This window comes from Sycon ciliatum, chromosome 2 (assembly GCF_964019385.1).
Source record: "Sycon ciliatum chromosome 2, ocSycCili1.1, whole genome shotgun sequence".
Taxonomy (NCBI): domain Eukaryota; kingdom Metazoa; phylum Porifera; class Calcarea; order Leucosolenida; family Sycettidae; genus Sycon; species Sycon ciliatum.
This window is the reverse complement of record NC_088644.1, coordinates 20,115,130-20,137,764: the sequence shown is the minus strand read 5'-3', so window position 1 is coordinate 20,137,764 and position 22,635 is coordinate 20,115,130. Positions and strand designations below refer to the sequence as shown.

Genomic DNA, 22,635 nt, shown 5'->3' with positions numbered 1-22,635 from the left:
TTTGAATGTGTGAACAGTCGAACTGGTGTGCTAGGCCTCGTTTCCACCACGTTTGTTTCGTTTCCGCCCGTTTACACGGATCTGACTATCAATTTTTTTTACATTGTTCACGTGAGGAGTGTTGTCGTGTGGCCTGTTTCAACTATTACTTGAGTGTGATTGGTGCCTCCACGCCAACACTTGGCGCATGACTTTGGCGGATTCTTTGCTCCCGTGTACACAAGCAAAACGATACAGAGACCACCTCAGATAAGCTTTGATCGTGTAAACGCACAGAACGGAGAAAAAAAGAAATGCGGGATTGAAAACGGAAAACTGGCCGTGCGTTGTCGTGTAAACGCAGCCTAAGCTACAGAGCAAATTTTGTGTTATTTTATGCGTTTTTAAGTGCGGCTAACACCCCGGAAAATATGATATCTTGTGTATGATATGGCGGGTACTCCTAGCCATCTCAAACAGCGGGCCTGTACACCATTCTCATTGTCTGATTGAATGGGTCTGATCTGCAAGTACTGTATCGAGTATTCTGAATACATATGTAGGGATTTTGCTGCTGCTTGTAACCATGGATGTGCATGTAATGTGCATGCACTCCAAAGTGACAAAGGACATGTCCAGCCTGGTGCATCCGTTCAGGTGTGACCCCGGTCAGTGCACCCATATGTCAGCTGGTTATGCTCCTGAAACAATGATTAATGTGATTGTGTTCGAACAGAATACCTGATATACCTGAATGGGATCCATACAGGGTTCCAAGCTCCCCATATTCATGACTACCTCCCGAGCATGGGATGTGGGCAGACATATCCTTGAATGGATAGGGGAAGTACACCCGAATAGGATTCATGCTATTCATGCAGGGTATTCCACTGAGGTACCACCAGTTGAGGGGCAGGGTATCCCAGGTACCAGGAGGGGCAGGGTATCCCAGGTACCAGGTAGCCCAGGTACCACCAGGTGAGGGGGCAAGGTATCCTAGGTACCGCCAGGTGAGGGGCAGGATATCCTAGGTACCAGGTAGCCCCAGGTACCACCAGTTGAGGGACAGGGTATCCCAGGTATCAGGAGGGGCAGGGTGTACCAGGTAGCCCTGGTACCACCAGGTGAGGGGCAGTATCCCAGGTACCAGGTAGCCCCAGGTACCACCAGGTGAGGGGCAGGGTAGCCCAGGTACCAGGTCCCAATTGCTGCCAGTAACTGATATGATTGTTTCCACAACAAAATGAATTTACATTTTAATTTCGCAGCGGGATGAAAGTCAAAACTGTAAACTTATTCGCAAAGTCGCAAATTTAACGATTGTCCAAAATTCATAGGTTAACGAGAAGATATGTACCTTGCAGTATTCTGCCATATCCACACACAGCATATATGAAGCAGTACGGTCTCAACGGATCTTATTATAACGAAGAAATGTCATCCGTTAAAACGTTAGATTTGCTTCCTCGTTATATATACATGTCTTACAGTATAGGAAGAAAAGGGATTGAATCTCTTGCAAATTAGGAGAACTGTTCAAATGTAAAATGACACATCCTATGCATCCTATGCACTACAATGATATTAGCCTTATTACACAGATCAGGACTCACGGGAACAAAAAGTGACATAAATTCGAATGCAAAATAATCCATAAAATACTCCCTATCTTCCTCCATAAAGTTAAGACATCTGCATTATTTCAACAGTGAAAAGCAACTCTTCAATATTATTGTATTGTGAACATAAGAAAACGTTTATGCCTTAGAGACCATCCGGAATTATCGACTATTTTCACGAAACGAAAGTTTAGCTATGACCCACCCACCCTCCTGGACGAAAAATATATTGACTTGACAGCTAGAATGGCTAGAATGGATGTTGGATGTTTGTGGATGTTTCAGCTATCAACATTTTTGTGAAAGAGGTTGGTGCAACTTCGGCGATACTTGGGCATTTGTATGTTGCTCCCGACATGGGAGCTCAACTCACAATTCTTATCAATATTTTTCGTAACGAAATTCTCCTTCACCTACCCACCCGTTTTTCGTTTTGTGTGAAAGATTGATTATGGACGGCTCCTTATATGGACTTCACCGGAACTGCATCAAAAGTAGTTGCTACTCACTCGGTGCATGGAGTTACTTGGGGAAAAAGATAATTGACTAGTATCAGACATGCCACCCAATGATGATTGTCGGTTCAATATAACCCAAATGACGTGGAATACGTGTGACTACGTGTTGCTTCATCCTCCATTCCAATGTAGTGTGTTATCCTGAAGAGCAGAGCATCAATAGTTGTACAGCAATGTTAGGCACCGATGAATACATTTTATCCAGGAATGTTCACATTGAGAAAGGTTCACACAAGCCGGTACTAACCTTGAATACTAGTGTTGTACATGTGGCTGCGCTAGTGTCTCGTTGTTGTACAGGTGAAATCCTGATAATTCAAACCTCAAAATGCCAGGAAAAACTTCTAATTATCCGGACATTCTAATTATCCAAACATGAACCCACAACTCAATAATGTATGTCAAAATGCTCTCATGGGCACGCAGAGTTGCGCTATGGACCTTAGACACAAATTTTACGGACACTGAACTGACTGGCACAGCCTGCTCCTGCAAACTGAACTGACCAGTACAGTGAACAGTGAACTTCGAATTACACTTTGCTAACTTCGAATTATCAGCACAAATCCCACACATTTTCTATGTAAGTGGAATCTGTGGGACTTCTAATTAACCGTACATGTCCAGTTCGAGGTTTGAATTATCATAATTGTTTATGTGGGAATCGTATTGATAGAAATCGGTTCTGGAAAAACTTCTAATTAAGCGGTATGTTCGAATTAAGCCATATTCGAATTATCAGGATTCCACCTGTACATGCGGTTGCACGTGTAGCTCTTTGTCGTACATGCTGTCTCTTTGTTGTACATGCTGCTGAGTCGTGGTACATGCTGCTGCTGCGCTGTTTTTGACTCCTGCGTACATGCGGCTGCACCGTCTTCTGTCCCCGTTGTGTACACACTTGCTCGTCTTGTCCCCGTTGTACACCTTCACTATAATTATATTCTGTTGTCTTGTCTCAGTGTCAGTCGTTCGTTGTCAGTGTTAGTTGTCTGATATGAGTTCTCCAGTCGCCGCGTGAAGTCAAATCGAAGAATAAGCTCTCTCTCTCTCTCTCAATTTGTACTAGTCTTTTGTTGTGTGGCGTGGCGAGGAGAGTAATAGTAACAGTTCGTCAATTGGGCTAGACGACATTTGGCGCCCAACGTGGGGCTCGAACCCACGACCCTGAGATTGACCCTGAGATTAAGAGTCTCATGCTCTACCGACTGAGTGCTAGCTCTGTAGCTACTTGTTTTGTAGTGTTTTTGGAGGACAAGGGTACCTACTACCGGCTTCCGGTCCGGCAGCGCACATTTGCCGGCATAACGACAGATTTGAAAGTCCTTTCCTCTTTGTCCTCTGGTGTTGGTCATCAAGACTTCACTGGGCGAGACAATTGCTTTGATGTACTGGTGCTCACATGAGATGCAACCTCATCTGAAGTCCGCAAATCGTACCGATCACTAGTCCGCAAGTATCATCCGAATAAGAACAAGGACAGCAATGCCGAAGAAGTCTTTCAGCGCTTAGCCAATGCCTATGCCTATGAAATCTTGTGAGATGAGGAATCGCGTACCGACTATCGGACTACATGTTGGATCATCCTGAGGAAATGTACGACAATGTGTATCAGTACAGCACCACCATCGTGTTGCACCCAAGGTAGACTTGCGTGTTGTTGTGGCCGTATCCATCACCATCATTTCAATTCTTCAGTACTTGAATGGTTGGCAGAGATACAATGAAGCGATCAAGTACGCCCGTGTCACCCACAGTATCGTAACAAGGCAAAGCAGCGTGCGACAGAACAGGGGCTTTTACTTTTGGACAATATTCGCAAGGGGAAAAAGTCAAAGGACGAGATCAGACAAGACGAAGAGGCTGTTCTAAGGAAAGTTGTTGAGGAGAGCTTAGACATTCGTGGTGGCTATAGTAAACCTAGTCCGTGGAATATCCTATGGATACATCTTGTCCTGTCACCATACTACTTGACATGTTACCTGCTTTGGCTGGCGTCGTGGCATTGGCGGTATTCTATTAAACGTCAGTCACGAACCTACCTTTCCTGGAAGTTGCTGAAGCTCTCTCAAAGCAGATGGGAGGCACTTCAAGACCACGAGCAAGAAGACATTCTGGAACAGGAAGTTTGGATACCAGAAAACCTTTTAAGGCGTATACACAGGAGTTTTTCAGTGGAATTATCATGGCGATGATGACGTCCGATCAGATCGACTATCTCCACGTACTACGTGATGTAGCTATTCCAAACTCTTCGAAACTAATCCACCTTCCCATCGGATGAGTTTCGAGGAGTTTCAAGGAGTTTCAAGGAGCTTCGTTTTTCTGAAGAGGCCAATAAGGCCACCTCTTCAGAAAAACGAAGCTCCTCGAAAAGTCAAAGAGTGACAATTCGAACGCGCCCTAAATACAGAGATCGGAAGAGACTTTTTACTGCATGAAACTAATTATGGGACATGGCAAGTCACCTGTAGTTCAACATGAAAATTGCATGTACAACAAAGAGACACTAAAGCATGTACGTCAAAGAGCTACACGCGCAACCGCGTGTACAACGAAGAGACACTAGGGCAGCCACGTGTACAACACTAGTACCGTGCAGTACTGAATGCTAGCACCATAAAGTACCACAAGAAAGCGCCCCACCACCTCGTCCTTTCGTTGTGGTGCTGTGGAGGTGGTGTCCTGTCTGTAGGTCAAATGACACGTAGCTACTGCTCACTTCACCCCAGACTTCACCTCAGACAAATGTGCCTTTACGAACCCTCTAGTACAGACTATCGACTGCATTATTGTTGAATGGCATGACAAAACACAAAAATCGGAAAATGAGTAGGGGGCTGCATTTTTTCACAGGGGGAGGGGGCGCAAACAGAGGGGGGGGCTGTGCCCCCCCCCCCCCCTTTGGCTAGAACCCTGTATACCCATTTAAAATTCCCCCTGGTCTCACACTAGAAGTAGACTAGCTGTGAAGTTTGTGCTGAAGAACAGTCAAAAGTCTCAAAATTCAAGGTCAGCATTTTGAATTTTGAAAGAGCTGGACACAGAAAAACGGAGCAGTGGGCTGGTTTGAAATAAATTAATTATGGTTCACATCAACAAACCATCTGGCTTTTTGGAATTTACGTGAAGGTCAAAGCTCTTCTACCTCTCGAACCTCTGTTTCAAATGAAAGAGAAAAGAGTACTGCCACAACAACCTTGGGGTTTTTTAAGCCTCGGACTAATTCCTGTGAGCAGTTTGCATTTAGTGCATATCCATAAGCTACGTGTCTATACCTCACCGCTCGAAACAGTGAGAATTGTAACCTAGCTCAAAGGTCATAGACCAGCAATAAGAAGCCACTTGGTGCGAGGAGTCATGTGGCAGAGCTGCACCCTAATGGCTAAATGATCACCTCATCGAACAGTGATCATGGTGACGCAAAGTAAGCTCAAATAGGACTCACCAGTCACTTGAAGCACAGCACGGCAACATTTGTTCTTCTGTTCCAAGAGTACTCCGGTTTTAGTGGCATGCTGTATTGTTGTGCTGATAGTTACCCAGACACCCAGACTGCAGTGCTACTAAAATGTCTGAACGTCACAACCTGCCTGAAGGCAAAGAATAAAGAAAACAGAGATCAATTTCAAATCACGATCAAACTACATCATTAAATTTTATGAATGCTGCATTTTCGAGAGAAAATATTACCGTAAAGCAGCACGAGAGCACCCCACAATCGTGTTGGTCAGGTCATACGACCCGCACCCTACACACCACACACACACACACACACACACACACACACACACACACACACACACACACACACACGTAAACCACACACAGTTTACCTTCAAGCGGATGCGGGCTCTACACAGAACGTGCAAAGTGTTACCTGCACTTAGTACGAGTACACTAAGGTTCTCACACCGCACACACTTAGTTGTACTCTGCAACAGGATTTTCCTGTACCTAGCTGCATCCATGTTACCCTTGTTCCAGGCCACGAGTCCCCACTGTGGGTCGCAGCACGGCTGGAAAAAATCCTTCCGCTTCCAAGCAGGACTTGAACCTGGTACCCTCTGTTTCTCAATCATGGTCTTAGACCATCCCACAATGCCTGCCTGCCTGGTTATAGTGTGACATGAAACAGAACAAGCTGCTTACCAGAGATCACGCACTGTGGTTGATCACCCATGATCATGGCAACATTGAAAGCACCCTCCTCGGTGTGGCAGACAGGATCCCAGAGCCAGCAAAGTGGCTGGTGACACTGCTGCAATGCGCTGAATCTAAGAGGTATGGCACCATGCTAGCATGCTGTCAAGGACTGGGACTACACAGAGGTATGGCACCATGCTAGCATGCTGTCAAGGACTGGGACTACACTGGAAAATAGCTCCAGACATGCTACCTAGGCAGTGACGCCAAGCAGAGAAGGCAACAACACACAGTGAAACATCAGGAAATTACTAATTACATGAACTACATAACAAGTTTCACATCAAGCACTACAGATGAATGTAGCCATAGCCATAGAAGGGATTCGCGCAGGGGGCCGGGGGGGGGGGGGGGGGAGGTGCCGGACCAATCAGCACTGGCACACTGGCATACACAGGACCTTTGTTTTGTTTGTTTACGGACACATGATACATGTACAGAGCATTCAATGTTTAATCAGTAATCAAGTAATCAAGTAATCAAGTAATCAAGTAATCAAGTAATCAAGTAATCAAGTAATCAAGTAATCAAGTAATCAAGTAATCAAGTAATCAAGTAATCAAGTAATCAAGTAATCAAGTACAGGCCACGGGTGGTTTCTGTTGCGAAGACCATCCTGAACGCCGTGCAATACTCATATGCTCCTTGCTAGGTATCGCGGGCTCCCCGGGCATCCCTAAGAACCTACAATCAAAAGAAAGCGGAGGCCCAATAGGATTCAGTTCAGGACGAGGTGTCCTTCATTCAGTCCCTTCTTGCCAGTCACGACATAAGCGGAGCATTGTCAAAGTCGCAGAGCTCTGACAAGAACGAGCAGCGCCTTGTTCTAGAATCTCCAAAGCTCGTCGACGGACGGATGGAAATTACTTTCCCATGTGAAGCAGCTGCTCCAGGGCGAGTAGAGTAAAGAGAAAGGAGCGATTTCACTATTATGATGTAGTGCATGCAGCAACATGCTCACCCAGCTATTATGCATGAAGGAATGCGAGATATGCTTCGTTTCCCACCCGAGCAGGACGCTCTTGAATCACCCCAATTATTCAACACCGAAAACTGGCTGGTAGGACCAAAATCTACAAGAGATGAGACATCAAAATCTACAAGAGATGAGACATCAAAATCTACAAGAGATGAGACATCAAAATCTACAAGAGATGAGACATCAAAATCTACAAGAGATGAGACATCAAAATCTACAAGAGATGAGACATCAAAATCTACAAGAGATGAGACATCAAAATCTACAAGAGATGAGACATCAAAATCTACAAGAGATTGGTCAAGAGAAAGAAACGTCTCCTGGACCAGAAGAAGGCTTCATTGGCTCTGTACAGCATGGGAATGAAGAATAAGGTGACCTTGCCACAATTTCATTAAAAATCGTTATATTCCGGCTTCTACTACCCATGTACATACTTCTTAACCAAGTCCGCTACTGCAGATAGTATTGATGTTCTGATGTGGAGTTGAGAAGCTCCATTCTTACGGACTGAAGCATCATGTCAAATGCTCTCGCATTTCATAAAATATTTATGGTGATTCCTTCTTGGGGAAGCCACTGTAAAAATGAATGCTAGAACAGAGCCCGTGCAGCATGTCTGTGTATGATGCCTACCAGTAGGACCGATGTCCGGCTATTCAAGCTATCACTACAACGTTTTACCACCCCAGCCATCGTAAGTACAGTGTGGCTTGCAGTCTAGAGCTTTGTATGAATTGAATATAGTCTTCTTGCTCTCTGGAATTGCGATTGGGCATTCTCTAGCTCTGAGTGATCCGTTTTCAACCGTTTCCTCAACAATCACACAAGCATCGTTTAGTACACCTCTGGTTCAATTTTCAGACTTTTCCCGTTTCAACTCCTTCAAACTCCTGACTATGTCAGGCATTGGGATCCCCGTGCGCTATGTTAGTTCAGGTGTCGTACACGCTACGGTCACTACGGTCTTGAGCAACTTACCACTTTTCGCCCCAGATACCCCGGGAATCAATTAAATGAGCTGATTCTGGCTCTAAATATGCAAATTTTTCAGAGGAACCACCCCAACCCCACGAGTAATTTGTTCAGGTAGCTGACCGTACCAACCTAGTCTACATTCCGACACTCCTGTAGGTTATACGTGTGTGGGTTACCATGGTTACAGTGGGAGCTGCGACCTACCAGCCTGTGTGGACTCGAGGGAAGTGTGCGTTACGAAGTCTGAAGGAAATTTTGAACGGTCGCTGCTAGGATGACGACTGCACCATCGCGTAATGGTCGAGCATCACTGGCTACAAGCGAGGGTCCGTGGTTTGGGTTCTAGAGGTGGCAGTCAAGTTTTTCTTCGTACATTAGTAAAATTTCCCAATTCAGCTCCCTCAAACTTAAGAATATCCCAGTATAGAATTTTAACACAAACAAGGCCGGTCGAGTCAGCTCGAAGCATAGTGCTCAATGCACAAATGTGCAAGGCAGTATATACAAGTATAGAATTATTTTCCGAAAGGACAACCTCTGCGTACGGCCGTGGTCACACCGCACAGCCTTTTCACTGACCAGCTGAAAGGCTTTGTGCCCTTTCAGCACCATTCAGTAGACTGGCTGGTCACACTGTATTCTCAGTGCCAGGCGAATAACTGAACACTGTTCACATGCTTTCGAATTATTTTCATTATTTTTATTTTTTTCTCCGACACAGGTCGCTTGTTTTGAGATTTCTAATTTTCTATCAATGTGAGCTCCATCACGAGTTATTTCTTAGTCACTCACCATAACCGTCAGTTGATGACATTGCTGTTGAGTTGCTCTTCATGCTTGTTGACATGTCTGGGCATTACACACAACATAACAAAAAGAATACCATAACTATGCACATAATCGACGTGGAGACAACAATTTTATAATAGCAATAAAGAGAACAAATTCTGCAGTCATCGCCACACTACAACGAAGTCATGAAAGTTTACCAGAATTAATTTTCTTGTCACATTCAGTGGAAAGTCGTCACTGAAGAGTAACCATGCTGAACAATGATTAAATATACATTCAATGATGTGTTACGAGAACAAAGTACAGTCAAATCTGTCGTAAGCGACCGCCCCTTGGTGCAAGAAAAAGCGGTCGCTTACGGCAGATGGTCTCCTACGGCAGATGTATGGTAAATCCGGCATACCAGGTATATGCTTCCATGTACTCAAATCGACGAGAATAATGTGATTTTTAATATCATTTTTATTGGATATTCAACGACGACCATACCCGTATAGTACGCGTATGCGATATGGCAGTAGATCGACACTGCCTGGACTTGAGAGCTAGAGCTACAGCACAGCCTCAGTACAGGCTAGGCGCCAGTCGATCGCACTTGCAAGACAGCGCATTTTCACACTTTGCAGTTGACAGCGCACTGGCAAGTACAGTTTCGCACCTTAGTCCTTACTGAACCTGGGTCGCGGTCGCTTACAGCAGATTTGAATGCAGCCACCGTGCATGAAATCGCGGTCGCTGGTCGCGCACAGCAGATGGTCGCTCTGGACAGATCAGTTTGTATGTGAAACCGTCGGTGCACGGAAAATCGGTCGCTAACGGTAGATGGTCGCCTACAGCAGAGGTCGCTAACAGCAGATTTGACTGTACTTTCAACTGACTAGCATACCGTGAGCAGAAGAAACATGTAGTTGCATTAAAATTGTTTGTCTCACTACACAGTTTTAGCGTTATAATTAGCTCTCACTTCACTTCTATTGTCTCGCCTTCCCTCATTCTATTTTGGCACTGTATTTTGTTCTCGTAACACATCATTGAATGTATATTTGATCATTGTTCAGCATGGTTACTCTTCAGTCACGACTTTCCACTGATGAATGTGACAAGAAAATTAATTCTGGTAAACTTTCATGACTTCGTTGTAGTGTGGCAATGACTGCAGAATTTGTTCTCGTTATTGCTATTATAAAATTGTTGTCTCCACGTCGATTATTTGCATATTTTAAACGGAGATAAGAGTCAGGTTGAAATCCTGAATGATGCTCTGCGCAAACGCTACTTGGCTAGAAACATTTCACATAATATTATCTTTTTGAAGCGCTGTAAGGAAAATGGAGTGTGCCCTACTTCCATCCAGAATCGGGTGCACAAAGCCCGTGCATATCACTCATTAGCAATAGAAAGAGTATTCCTCAAAGACGACATTGCGCGCTCTAGTGACACATTATGTTCTGTTCAGTCTCAATTTAAACGTCTGTATAGTTCGGCTCGTTCGTTCCTTTCCTATCACGACTACCTCAGATTCAGTACACTACTGGCCGAGAATGACAGCAAGCAGCAAGTCAAACTCCTCGCCAAGTACGAGAAAAACATCAAATGGCTGCGTGCAAAGCGGTATGGCTCCTTTAAGCCCAACATGGACACGATTATTAATCTGGCCAACACCAAACTATCCCCTGTGCAAAAGGAATTACTGTGCCGGGGAGCGGAGTTTGGTATTCCTCCTTCTAACAACAGAAAGGAAATAGTTCTTACGCAGTTCGAAATGTTCACAAAAAGCTCATTAAGAATTTTACACCAGTGTCTGAAAATCAGCGTGCTATCTGTACGGCTAATCTTAGAGCCATCGCCGAAGAACACGCCGAAAAACCTCCAGACCGAAGCACATTTTCATTATCCAGAGTACACCTTAAGGCTCGACGTCATCTTACGAACAACATTGATATTAGAATCACAAGACCAGACAAGGGTCGAGCTACAGTTATTATCAGCACACAAGAGTACAATACGAAAATGGCGGTCATCCTTGAGGACACGAGTAAGTTTGTCCAACTCAGTCCGGTATCTACTCATGACAACACAGTTGAGTAGAGAAAAAGTTGAATAGTTTTCTCAAGAAACTTTAAAAAGAAAGTAAACAGATATCGGAGGAAGAGTTCTTCAAAATGCGGCCCATTGGTTCCGTCCGGCCACGTCTCTATGGGCTACCAAAAATACATAAACCGAACTGTCCGTTGCGCCCCATATTATCCATGGTTGCATCACCGCAATATAATATCTCTAAATGGTTGTGTGGTTGGCTTGACATCGTGCAAACGTTCTATTGCAAACATACAGTTAAAGACACCTTCGAATTCATTGACGTCCTTCGCTCCCACCCGGTTCCGGCCTCCGCGCATATGTGCTCGTTTGATGTTGTGAGTCTGTTCACGAACGTCCCGTTAGAAGATACTACCAATATTTGCCTAGATGTGTTGTACCGAAATGATGAAGTTGACACGCCATGGATATCGGAGACGGCGTTCCGTGAACTGATGTTGCTCGTGACGACTGGTGTGGAGTTTTCCTTCGGTGACATTATGTACAGGCAGGTTGATGGGGTAGCCATGGGCTCTCTATTAGGTCCAGTATAAGCGAAAGTGTTCGTTGGTTACTGCGAGTCACTGATTGCAGAACAGTTGTGGCCAGCATTGTACGTTCGTTTTGTTGAGGATTCCTTCACCTGGTTTGATTCTCTTGAAGATCAAGAAATCTTTCTTTGTATTCTAAATGACCTACATCCTTCCATACGTTTTACGTGTGAACACGAACAAGCGAACCAACTTCCCTTTCTAGACGTCCTTGTGGAAAAGTCTAGTCAGGGTACCGTAACATCTGTGTACAGAAAGCCTACATTCACCGGCCAGTACATAATGTTTGACTCGTATTGTGCGTACCAATACAAGGTGAATTTGGTGTGTAACTTGGTGGATCGAGCAAAGCGTATTTGCTCCTCTTCCAAACTAGCTGAGGAACTGGACTTCCTAAAGTCCGTTTTTCTAAAGACGGGTACCCCGCCGATCTATTGAAGGAACTCGTGAGCGAAAGGCTGCATAAAAAGGAAATACGTTTTGGCCCGGACTAATGTCCCACATATCTTTCTCTCCCTTGGAAAGGTAACCTCTCATTATCCATGAGTCGCGTGGTGCGGAAAATTGTACAGCAAACATACTACGCGGTACATTTTGTACCCGTTTTCACAACTGTACGTGCGTTCACGGTGAGGAAGGATGTCCTACCAACCCAACTTGCATCTAAATTGGTATACCAATTTGAGTGCCGACAATGCGGTAGTCGGTACGTTGGTAGGACTCTTCAACATCTGGACGCACGTATCAAGCAGCACGTCCCACTGCATATGCTGACTGGCTCGGCACGGGCACTGCGGCCCAAACGCGGCAGGCCACCGAAGAACCCTCGGCCACAGCCATCATTAGCACAATTGCCGTCATCGGCAATAGTGCCTCCATTACCCGTATCGAGAGCCTTGGAGTCGGATAATGGGCATATTGTCACCACAACACAATGCACCATAACAACACAAGATAACACACCACAACAACATTCAGCTCAAGACCAAAGTGGACGCTGTGATGAGGTGATGCCCTCATCGCCGTCTTTGCCGTTGCCTCCCCCAGAACCGCCACCTACATCTATCATCGGCAGTGCTGGGGCTGAGTCTGTGGTGTCGGTGGCACATGCATATATGGATGAGGCAAGCACTGAACGTGAACAACGAGAAGGCTGAAGGGAACGGAATTCAACAAAGAAAGTAACACAATCAACATTCAAAGACCTAGACGATCAACGGCTAATTATTCCCGTAGCTATGCAGAAGACGTTACTTCAGTAACGGCTGGCGCTAGCCAGGGTCCACACAGCTTTAATTTGGTATTTGTTTGTTTGTGTGTTTGTTTGTGTCACGCCTGGCGCTATCCGTATCTGACGGCAAAAAACATAGGATGTTATAAATTTTTCAATTCTCCTATTTTGTTTCAGGCATATCCTGGGATTCGAACCCGCACTATCGCCCTACATGCATTCCCCCATACACTTCGCATTCATACCCATTCTTCCAAGTTGCTTCACGTTATTATCTTGCGTTTGAAAGCCCTATTTGAATATTGCGGGCAGCTAGACGGTGTCGTATTACCCTCTATCGTACCTGTCCCGTACCTATCCCCTACCGTACCGTGCCATCAAAGACGGCTGGCCACAATGCATATTCAAATAGGGCTTTCAAATGCAAGATCACAATGTGAAACAACTTGGAAGAATTAGTATGTATGCGAAGTGTATCGGGGGATGCATGAGGGCGCGCGATAGTGCGGGTTCGGGTTCGAATCGATTTTTTTAAAGAATTTATAACATCCCTATGCTTTTTTTGTCTAGGTCATCAAGGCAAAAAAGCATAGCGTAGGGCCCTGAGCTTCCAAGCTCTCTCGTTCAATATTACAGTACTGGAGGTCAAACACCAGCGAGGACACTGGGAACACAAGATTTAACAACAGGAACAACAACAACAACAACAACAACAACAACAACAACAACAACAACGGTAACAATTTACCATCAAGATCAAAGGAGGAGTCAACGAACAGAGGTAAAACATGAAGCGAGCCTGGGACCGATCGGTGTTGATGAGGAGAATGACACTGAGGATGACACTGAGGACGAGTTGGGAGATGAGACGGAGGACGAGGTTGCGGTTGTTGGAGACGAGGAATCAGATGGTGGTTGGTATCGTAAGAAGTCTGCCGTTTTTCTTCACTTGTTGTCTCACCCTAAGTGTCTGCAGGTGTATGATGACTTAAGTTTTTCTGTTCTTTGTCGTGCACGGTATGCTAGTCAGTTGAAAGTACTTGAGGCTGTTTGTATTCGTTTGCATAAGCCTGATCTTTGTAAGCAGAAGAAACATGTAGTTGCGTTAAAAAATATTTCGTAGGTGCACAGCACGATTGTTGTCTCACTACACAGTTTTAGCGTTATAATTAGTTTCTCACCCGCCGTTGCACTTAGCTCTCACTTCACTTCTATTGTCTCACCTTCCCTCATTCTATTTTGGCACTGTATTTTGTTCTCGTAACACATCATTGAACTTAGAAGACTCGTTGGAGCAACCAACTTCATGACAGCATTGAATGTATATTTAATCATTGTTCAGCATGGTTACTCTTCAGTGACGACTTTCCACTGATGAATGTGACAAGAAAATTAATTCTGGTAAACTTTCATGACTTCGTTGTAGTGTGGCGATGACTGCAGAATTTGTTCTCTTTATTGCTATTATAACTATGCACCCTCACAAATATAAGACTTTAATAGTATATTTTGTCTAGACGTGCTAACGAGGTACTTCCTGGCATGCGTAGTGTATGATTGTGTTATGATTGTGTTATGATTGTGTTATGATTGTGCATGTGAGAATTAGTGCATGCCCAGTGCCCAGCGACACTGAGGGAAAGGAGGACTTGGGAAGTACTGCTTTCGCCAATGTCAAAGGAGAAGCAATGGAAGGAGGATGCCCTGAAAATGGCCACAGCATTAGAATCAAGCCAGAAATGTCTTCACCAACCAAGGCACAAATAGCAAGCAAACTAAACACCAACGTTTAGAATTAGGACATAGGAAGGTCAGACTGACTACTTCGGAAGTAGAAGGTTGCTAGGCGTAAAAGGTAGAGGCATACTTCATGCCCGAATCATAAGGTTTTCTTGTTTCATACTTATATCCCGTCCGTTCTCTTCCTAGTTGCGACTTCGGCGGTAAAAGTCATGAAGTTGATTGTTCCAACTAGGAACACACGCTTCTTGCCGAACTTGACACTTGACTAGGGCTGAAACGATTATACCGAATAATCGAGTACTCGTTTGATAACTCTAACGATCGAGCAATCGTATAGATTACCGATTACGATTATTTTGCGTTTTTTAAATTTTTCTTACGCACTGCACGCGCGACTCGCCTTCCTTGTTACATGCTGTCAAAATCGAAAAACAGCCCGACTCCTACGTGTAGTGTAGTACAACGAAGCTGGAGCATGAAGCTCGAAGGTCAAGGTCGTGTCCGGTCTGCATACATAAATGACGGCTTTGAGCATCCAAGTTAGCCCACGCATGCACGTGTTTTGTCACGGTTCGTCACGCGGCACATGAATAAAAAATATTTTTTCCGAAAATGGTGGATGAAAAAATAAATCTTGCGTGGCCGCTTTGCCCTGCCTCGTGTCAGCAAAGCAACTTCCTTGTCAACAATTTCTGTCATCCAGTTAGCCAAAGTGACTCAAGGTTGTGTTTTCTCCGTTTTCTCCTTTGTCTCTCCGCCAAGCTGTACAAGAGTATTAGTTGTGCTAGTCTGCGTAGACAAGCGCTGACTCGTGTGAGCTGGAAGCGCTTGAAAATTCACAACTTCAAACAGCGATCGATCGCGCTTGGTTGAAATATTTATTTGTTGCGTGGGCAGATAGAGTAGCTCATGGTCGCAGTAGTGAATTTCCTGGAGTTCATGAGGCCAAGCAAGAACTACTCGAAGCAGAGGACCAGTTATTTAGGCCTCGACGTGGCGAGTGGCGTTGACGCCAACTCAGAAATGGCTGTGATTACCTGTCAAAAAATCTAGCCAAAGAAGTAGACAAGGAGCAGAGGCATTTACATGGACAACGTACGATGGTGGTTTGCAACATGCTACTACTGCTGGAGCGACGTTGAGTGCAGGGACGATCGTTGATCATCTACGTATCAGGTGTGGTTGTCAAACGCTTGTGGCCTTTGATGTGGATATGAAGATTTTATGCCCACTGTGCGTTCGTTATGCACCACATCTGCTGTGCACGTGGCATTACCCTCTCTTAGGGAGAAATCATCAACCCAGTCATTCTGGGTAAAACTATTCCTGATAGCTGTGCAGGCCAGCACAAGAACCAGTACGCTGCACTTAACAAGGTGCTTATGTTCGTGTGCTTCATGGTCAATGGAATGAGTTCAACTGAAAGCAACGGTTCCGCAGGTCTTCGACAACCTCAGCAAGGTGGTCGGCCCAGCAACAGTGGTGACGGTACTTGGCATAGAAGTCGACAGCGAGGACCAGGTGATGCGGCTACCTGACAAGAAGTTATTTGCCTTTCTAGCGGCTTTGAGTGAGTAGTCCACGCGCACTAGCTACACAACGCGGGAACTGCTGTCGCTGATCGGAACCTTGTCCTTGCCGCAAAGGTGGTTCCTCCTGGCAGGACCTTCATCCGTCAACTCCTGTATCTTAGCTGGACAACTCTCTCAGTCTCTTCAGTCAGTAGTCAACATCAACACAAAAGCTCACTTGGACATCGAATGGTCGCGCTCCTTTGCCGCAAACTGGAATGGCCAATCCTTCTTCTACGATGTCGAGTTTTCAAAGTCCCCTGACCTTGAGCTATTCACGGATGCCTCTGATGTTGGCTTCTGCGGTTTCTATCAAGGACAATCGTTTTTGGGGCAACGGGCCGCTGAGATGCAGCATGAACCTATTGTGATTACTCGCTTCCGAGAACTGGCTTCCACAGCCAACCAGTGCCTGGTGCCAACTCCTCTGCTGAACTCGCCGCTCTGATTGCTGCCAGCAATGATCTCATGAGCGACTCAGACCTTTAAGCCCGGTATTTGCGCACACATAATATGATGTACCCAGTTTCGGCTATGGCCGAGTTCCGGTCCCTGACCGCTACTGCCGGCAGCTCACGGCCAGTGTTTGTGTTCGTCGACGGCGGCTACTTCTCCCGAGTTTTCTCGACTAGGATCCTCAACTGCAACCGGGTGAGCTCCCATTCTGTGCGCATTGGCGGGGCCACACTCATGGCTCACCGGAGTACAAGTGTCTGTGAAGCAGCCATATGCCGTGCAGGCTGCTGGCGAAGTGCAGCATCCGATCACTATGTCAGGCGTGCAGCCGGTATACCCTCTGTGCAATGGCTAGCAGCAAAGACTGGAACAGCCCACGCCCATGTGGTGTTGAGAACAGAAGTGAGGTACATTTGTAGTGTTGTACAGTGTTGTGCCTTCCGCTTGTTGTGCAGTCCTTGTGCCGGTGTGGCTCTGTGGGTATCACTTAGGGGTTTGCCATGGTTACTTGCAGGAAGTTATGCTAATGAGCGATGCCGTGAGAAATGCTTGGTCGTAAACACTGGTTTTTGGGAGGGTCAAATGCATTTGCCTCTCAGTGTTGTGCTGTACTGTCTCAGTGTTGTGACACCTGTATGTTGTTGTGTGGTTGACCCGCCGGTTTGAGGCATGGGTGGTCAACTGTGTATGTTGTATCGGTGTGTTCCCGTTTGAAGTTGCCGGGCCACCATGTGGTTGACCCGCCGATAATGGAGGCATGGGTGGTCAACTGTGTCTATTGTATCGGTGTGTTCCCGTTTGAAGTTGCCGGGCCACCATGTGGTTGACCCGCCGATAATGGAGGCATGGGTGGTCAACTGTGTCTATTGTATCGGTGTGTTCCCGTTTGAAGTTGCCGGGCCACCATGTGGTTGACCCGCCGATAATGGAGGCATGGGTGGTCAACTGTGTATGTTGTATCAGTGTGTTCCCGTTTGAAGTTGCCGGGCCACCATGTGGTTGACCCGCCGAAAATGGAGGCATGGGTGGTCAACCGTGTATGCGTATCATTGAAGTTGCAATACGTACATTGCTGTGACTCGCCCGATTGCTGTTGCCGGGCACCTACGCATTTATTTGCCTACTTGTGAAGAGATATCTCTTCTGGTTTATTGCATAATTCTTGGCTCAATGTTATCCACGGTGTCGCTCGATGCAAAGTCTCGTAAATATTTATCAGACAAAATTGAAAAAAAAAACTATGGCAAACCCCACTTCCTTGTATTCTATCTGCTTGGTGTACACGTGTCCACGTTTTGTACGTTTGGCACGCACATGCGTGCGTGTGTATGTGAGAGCGTGTCTGGATAAATGTGCATATTGATGTTTTGGTTGTTTTAAGTTTTATTGTGTGTATGCGTGCATGCATGTGGGTTAAATGACGGCTTTGAGCAGCAAAGCCAAGTTAGCCCACGCATGCACGTGTTTTGTCACGGTTCGTCACGCGGCACATGAATAAAAAATATTTTTTCCGAAAATGGTGGATGAAAAAATAAATCTTGCGTGGCCGCTTTGCCCTGCCTCGTGTCAGCAAAGCAACTTCCTTGTCAACAATTTCTGTCATCCAGTTAGCCAAAGTGACTCAAGGTTGTGTTTTCTCCCCTCCCTCCCTCCCTTTAGACATGACACGTCGGTATCTTGTGTCACATGACGAGGCCCCAAGGAGGGTCAAATGCATTTGCCTCTCAGTGTTGTGCTGTACTGTCTCAGTGTTGTGACACCTGTATGTTGTTGTGTGGTTGACCCGCCGGTTTGAGGCATGGGTGGTCAACTGTGTATGTTGTATCGGTGTGTTCCCGTTTGAAGTTGCCGGGCCACCATGTGGTTGACCCGCCGATAATGGAGGCATGGGTGGTCAACTGTGTCTATTGTATCGGTGTGTTCCCGTTTGAAGTTGCCGGGCCACCATGTGGTTGACCCGCCGATAATGGAGGCATGGGTGGTCAACTGTGTCTATTGTATCGGTGTGTTCCCGTTTGAAGTTGCCGGGCCACCATGTGGTTGACCCGCCGATAATGGAGGCATGGGTGGTCAACTGTGTATGTTGTATCAGTGTGTTCCCGTTTGAAGTTGCCGGGCCACCATGTGGTTGACCCGCCGAAAATGGAGGCATGGGTGGTCAACCGTGTATGCGTATCATTGAAGTTGCAATACGTACATTGCTGTGACTCGCCCGATTGCTGTTGCCGGGCACCTACGCATTTATTTGCCTACTTGTGAAGAGATATCTCTTCTGGTTTATTGCATAATTCTTGGCTCAATGTTATCCACGGTGTCGCTCGATGCAAAGTCTCGTAAATATTTATCAGACAAAATTGAAAAAAAAAAACTATGGCAAACCCCACTTCCTTGTATTCTATCTGCTTGGTGTACACGTGTCCACGTTTTGTACGTTTGGCACGCACATGCGTGCGTGTGTATGTGAGAGCGTGTCTGGATAAATGTGCATATTGATGTTTTGGTTGTTTTAAGTTTTATTGTGTGTATGCGTGCATGCATGTGGGTTAACACTTTTTTGTGCAAAATTTTGTACATATTTCCACTTTTGGCCATTCTACGTACATATTCCAGGTGCGGCCTCTTAAAGATTATAATCGAATAATCGATCGTTATGATAAAGAGTAATCGGTTGGGCTAGATGGATGATCGTTTCAGCCCTACACTTGACTGACTCACGACCGCCATCCGGAGCACACGAGGAGCACGTCGCACCTTCCACTCGGCAAACCTGCAAGAAAGCACCACTCCCTGCTCAATACACCGTGTTTCGGGGAATTCACCCCTCATCAGTTGAGCTCGAGTAGGCTGAGGAAGATTGTGCCAGTGTGGAATCTCCTCAGCTTACTCAAGCTCAACTGATGAGGGGTGAATTCCCCGAAACACTGTGTATTGAGCAGGGAGTGGTGCTTTCTTGCAGGTTTGCCGAGTGGAAGGTGCGACGTGCTCCTCGTGTGCTCCGGATGGCGGTCGTGAGTCAGTCAAGTGTCAAGTTCGGCAAGAAGCGTGTGTTCCTAGTTGGAACAATCAACTTCACGTTCTCTTCCTTTTTGTCTTTTCCAGAAACATTACAAGACACAAGATATCATTGTTTTTGAAATATCGTTACTTACGGACGGTCCGGCCCCTGTTCTAGACCAACCTGCTATCACTTACTTGACTTGAAAGTGAGTTATCTTGGAGATTAGTAGAGGATCTAGCGAGTAGTTGACATGGTGAGAGTCGTTGTAACTGTATCTGGCCGCACTCGCTGTGACTCTGTGTCTGATCCTCACGCATGGTGGCTTCTGCTTCAGCCGGCGCCGGGGACGGCAGAGTCGTCCTGTGTGGTAGCTCGGGTTTAGGGAATACAGGTTGTCGCGAACTAACATAATCATTAGAAGAGCGTTATTGCGACAACTCCGATTATTGGGAGTCTGCTGGCTGACAGTTGGCCAACGAACGGAGAGCAGCTTCAACCATGAGGACTGTATGCGCAGGAATACTTGTACGCTATGTGAAACGAGATGGATAAGCTGGAGCTGTGAGAAGGGGAACGAAGTGCCCTGCCACAGCCAACACAAACGAAACGAAAGGAGGAAGTTGAGTGTCCTGAACACAAACGACGCGAAGGGGGTGGGGGGGGGGGGGGGGGCGAAGTCAGTCAGTGTGCACGATAGTACTTACAGTAGTGTAAAGCACCTTGAAACTACGGGGCTGGAGTAACTGAAACTGTGAGCATTGTCAAACCCAACGTAACCTGTTGGAGGCAGCAGCCAGGTAGTTCCAGCAGTGTGTAGCTAAGCCAGAGCTAGAGGGAGCGTTGAGAAACGCAGCTGAACGGCAAAGCTACTAGAAACGACTGAGAGAACAGAATGTAGAAACTGGCAACTACTTCTACTACTAGTACTAGTAGCAGTAGTAGTAGCCCTAGGCCTAGCTTGGGAAGGTGGAGGGAAAAAGGTGAGAATTTCTGTCAGTGCTGAGCTAGCTGTCACCTGACAGGGAGCGTGCAGAACTACACTGTCTACAGGCCGGCGTTACCTTCACGACAACCATGTTGCCGGCATGCCGCTTCACACTAGTACTAGTAGTAGTATTGCGTTGGGGCAAAATCCGGGCACCCCGCGGCCTACTGCACTGGCGTGGAAGGTTCATGCCCACTTCGCTCTTGTTGTATCACTGTCTAAGTCAGTAAGTGTCTTCGTGTGCGTTCAGATCTTTTCACTAAAAAAAGAGAAAATAAAGAATGACTTCAGTCTAGAGTTGAGGTAGATCTACTTTGAGAACGGACAGTAGTCAGTAGATCTCCGCTAGGTGTCCGGGTTTTTATTTGGGGTGGCCAGGAGGTTGGACAGTCTGGTAATCTGGTAATGGTATCCTGGCGACTCGGAGGTCTTGTCGAAAATGTCGCGACTTAGCAAAGAAGAGCTTGTGAAAATTCAAGAGGGTTTGCAGAAGGACGGATTCTATGTCTTACGCGGGCTCATACCCACTGAGACGCTGGATGAGGCTGAGGAGCACCTGGACACCATAGTCGACAGTCTAGCACAGCACCAACTGGATAATAACGTGACAGAGTCTCTCTTCAGAAATGAGCCATTTGATAAGCGATTGGTGCACGTCTACCGAGATCGTTTGAATGAAGCTCCGAAGATTTTCCGTAGCGAACTTCACCTGGCAGGATTGTTCCCAATCTTCTTCAACGAGAACCTGTTGGACATAGCAGAACATGTGCTTGGTACAAGTGAGATACGTCTCTATCCGAATTACACATGTCGACCTAAAGTGCCCGGTGGTACTGAGCGACACACGGTCTTGTGGCATCAGGATGCAGGGTACACTGGGAGCAAGACTTGGCATGCCCTCAATGACTATACCGATGAGCAGCTTGACGCTGCGTTGAGATGCATGGTGAACGTATGGATCCCACTGGTGGACGTCACGGCCAACAACGGCTGCATGCAGTTCATTCCTGGGTCGCATCGCAATGGCGTCCAACCGCACGTCGAACGCAAGGAGTACCTGGAACTAGATGCGGACATTATGAAAACCTGCGTTCACCAAGCCGTTGATATGGACGCGAAACGTGGCGACGTCATTCTGTTTGGTCAGTACCTGTACCACTGCGGCCTTCCAAACAAATCTGACACTGTTCGCTGGTCACTAGACTTCAGGTTTCAAGACGCAGCAGCATCGACGCTGCGCAAAGAGCCCGGCCATTTAGCTAGATCCAAAGTGAGCCCTGACGCTGTTGTGAAGGATAGCGACCACTGGTGCAGGCTCGAGCTAGGTGGTGAGAACCCGAAGTAAACAGTGACTACAAACTATGACAGTAGTCGTATTCACATAATTCAGGCTGTGACACAGTGTAGCATCAGTGGGTCAGTTGCCATTCAAATTTTCAGAGCACTGCAGACAGCTGCAACGAAGTCTGTTTACAAAACTACTCAACAGTTGGAAGCGACTCTATAAATGGGAGTACATTACAACCAGCTTCAGGGGAAAAGCCTGACACGTCTTTCGAGTACCCCCGGCTAGGGACAAGAGCTGATTCACTAATTCTGTAGGTTCGGTAGTGGATAAATTCATTTACATGAATGGTGCCTTTGCCCAAGTGCATGGTTTGCATAAATCCACGCATATGCACACACAGGGTTGAAAGCATAGAACACTACACATTTAACTATTTCAGCATAGACTGTTGTTCTCTTTGCAAAATTTATTATCTTTGGACACCTCACTTGAAACAATCTTGTACTTGTTATAACCACCTGCACCTGCGTTGCAGTTTTCTCACACGCCTTCCTTCTTATTTTAATCAAAACATGTACAAATGACATGCAAACATGCTTCAGGTACAGGTACCATGTATGCTCCCGGAATGGTTCCTGTTCCTCACATCCACACATATGCTCAGA

At 46.2% G+C, this 22,635-nt stretch overlaps 1 protein-coding gene, 1 long non-coding RNA gene and 1 pseudogene across 2 annotated transcripts; 2 read left to right on the top strand and 1 right to left on the bottom strand.

Moving 5' to 3' along the window:
- Positions 1-1,218: 1,218 nt before the first annotated feature.
- On the bottom strand, positions 1,219-20,363 carry LOC135809104 (uncharacterized). Its single transcript, XR_010552167.1, has 5 exons — positions 19,892-20,363; positions 9,072-9,128; positions 6,269-6,515; positions 5,565-5,709; positions 1,219-2,257 (listed from the first exon to the last, which is right to left on the bottom strand). It is a non-coding gene; the product is annotated as an uncharacterized LOC135809104 (long non-coding RNA).
- Positions 3,313-4,326, top strand: LOC135810970 (dnaJ homolog subfamily C member 25 homolog; annotated as a pseudogene).
- A 515-nt stretch (positions 20,364-20,878) lies between the features above and the next one.
- LOC135809102 (uncharacterized) lies at positions 20,879-22,102 on the top strand. Its single transcript, XM_065322373.1, has one exon. It carries the CDS (start codon positions 21,122-21,124, stop codon positions 22,025-22,027), a length of 906 nt encoding a protein of 301 aa, XP_065178445.1. The 5' UTR covers positions 20,879-21,121; the 3' UTR covers positions 22,028-22,102.
- The last annotated feature ends 533 nt before the right edge of the window (positions 22,103-22,635 follow it).

Bases quoted from the DNA above. Each gene is read 5' to 3' on its own strand.
- LOC135809102 (XM_065322373.1), top strand. From the start codon at position 21,122: ATGTCGCGACTTAGCAAAGAAGAGCTTGTGAAAATTCAAGAGGGTTTG.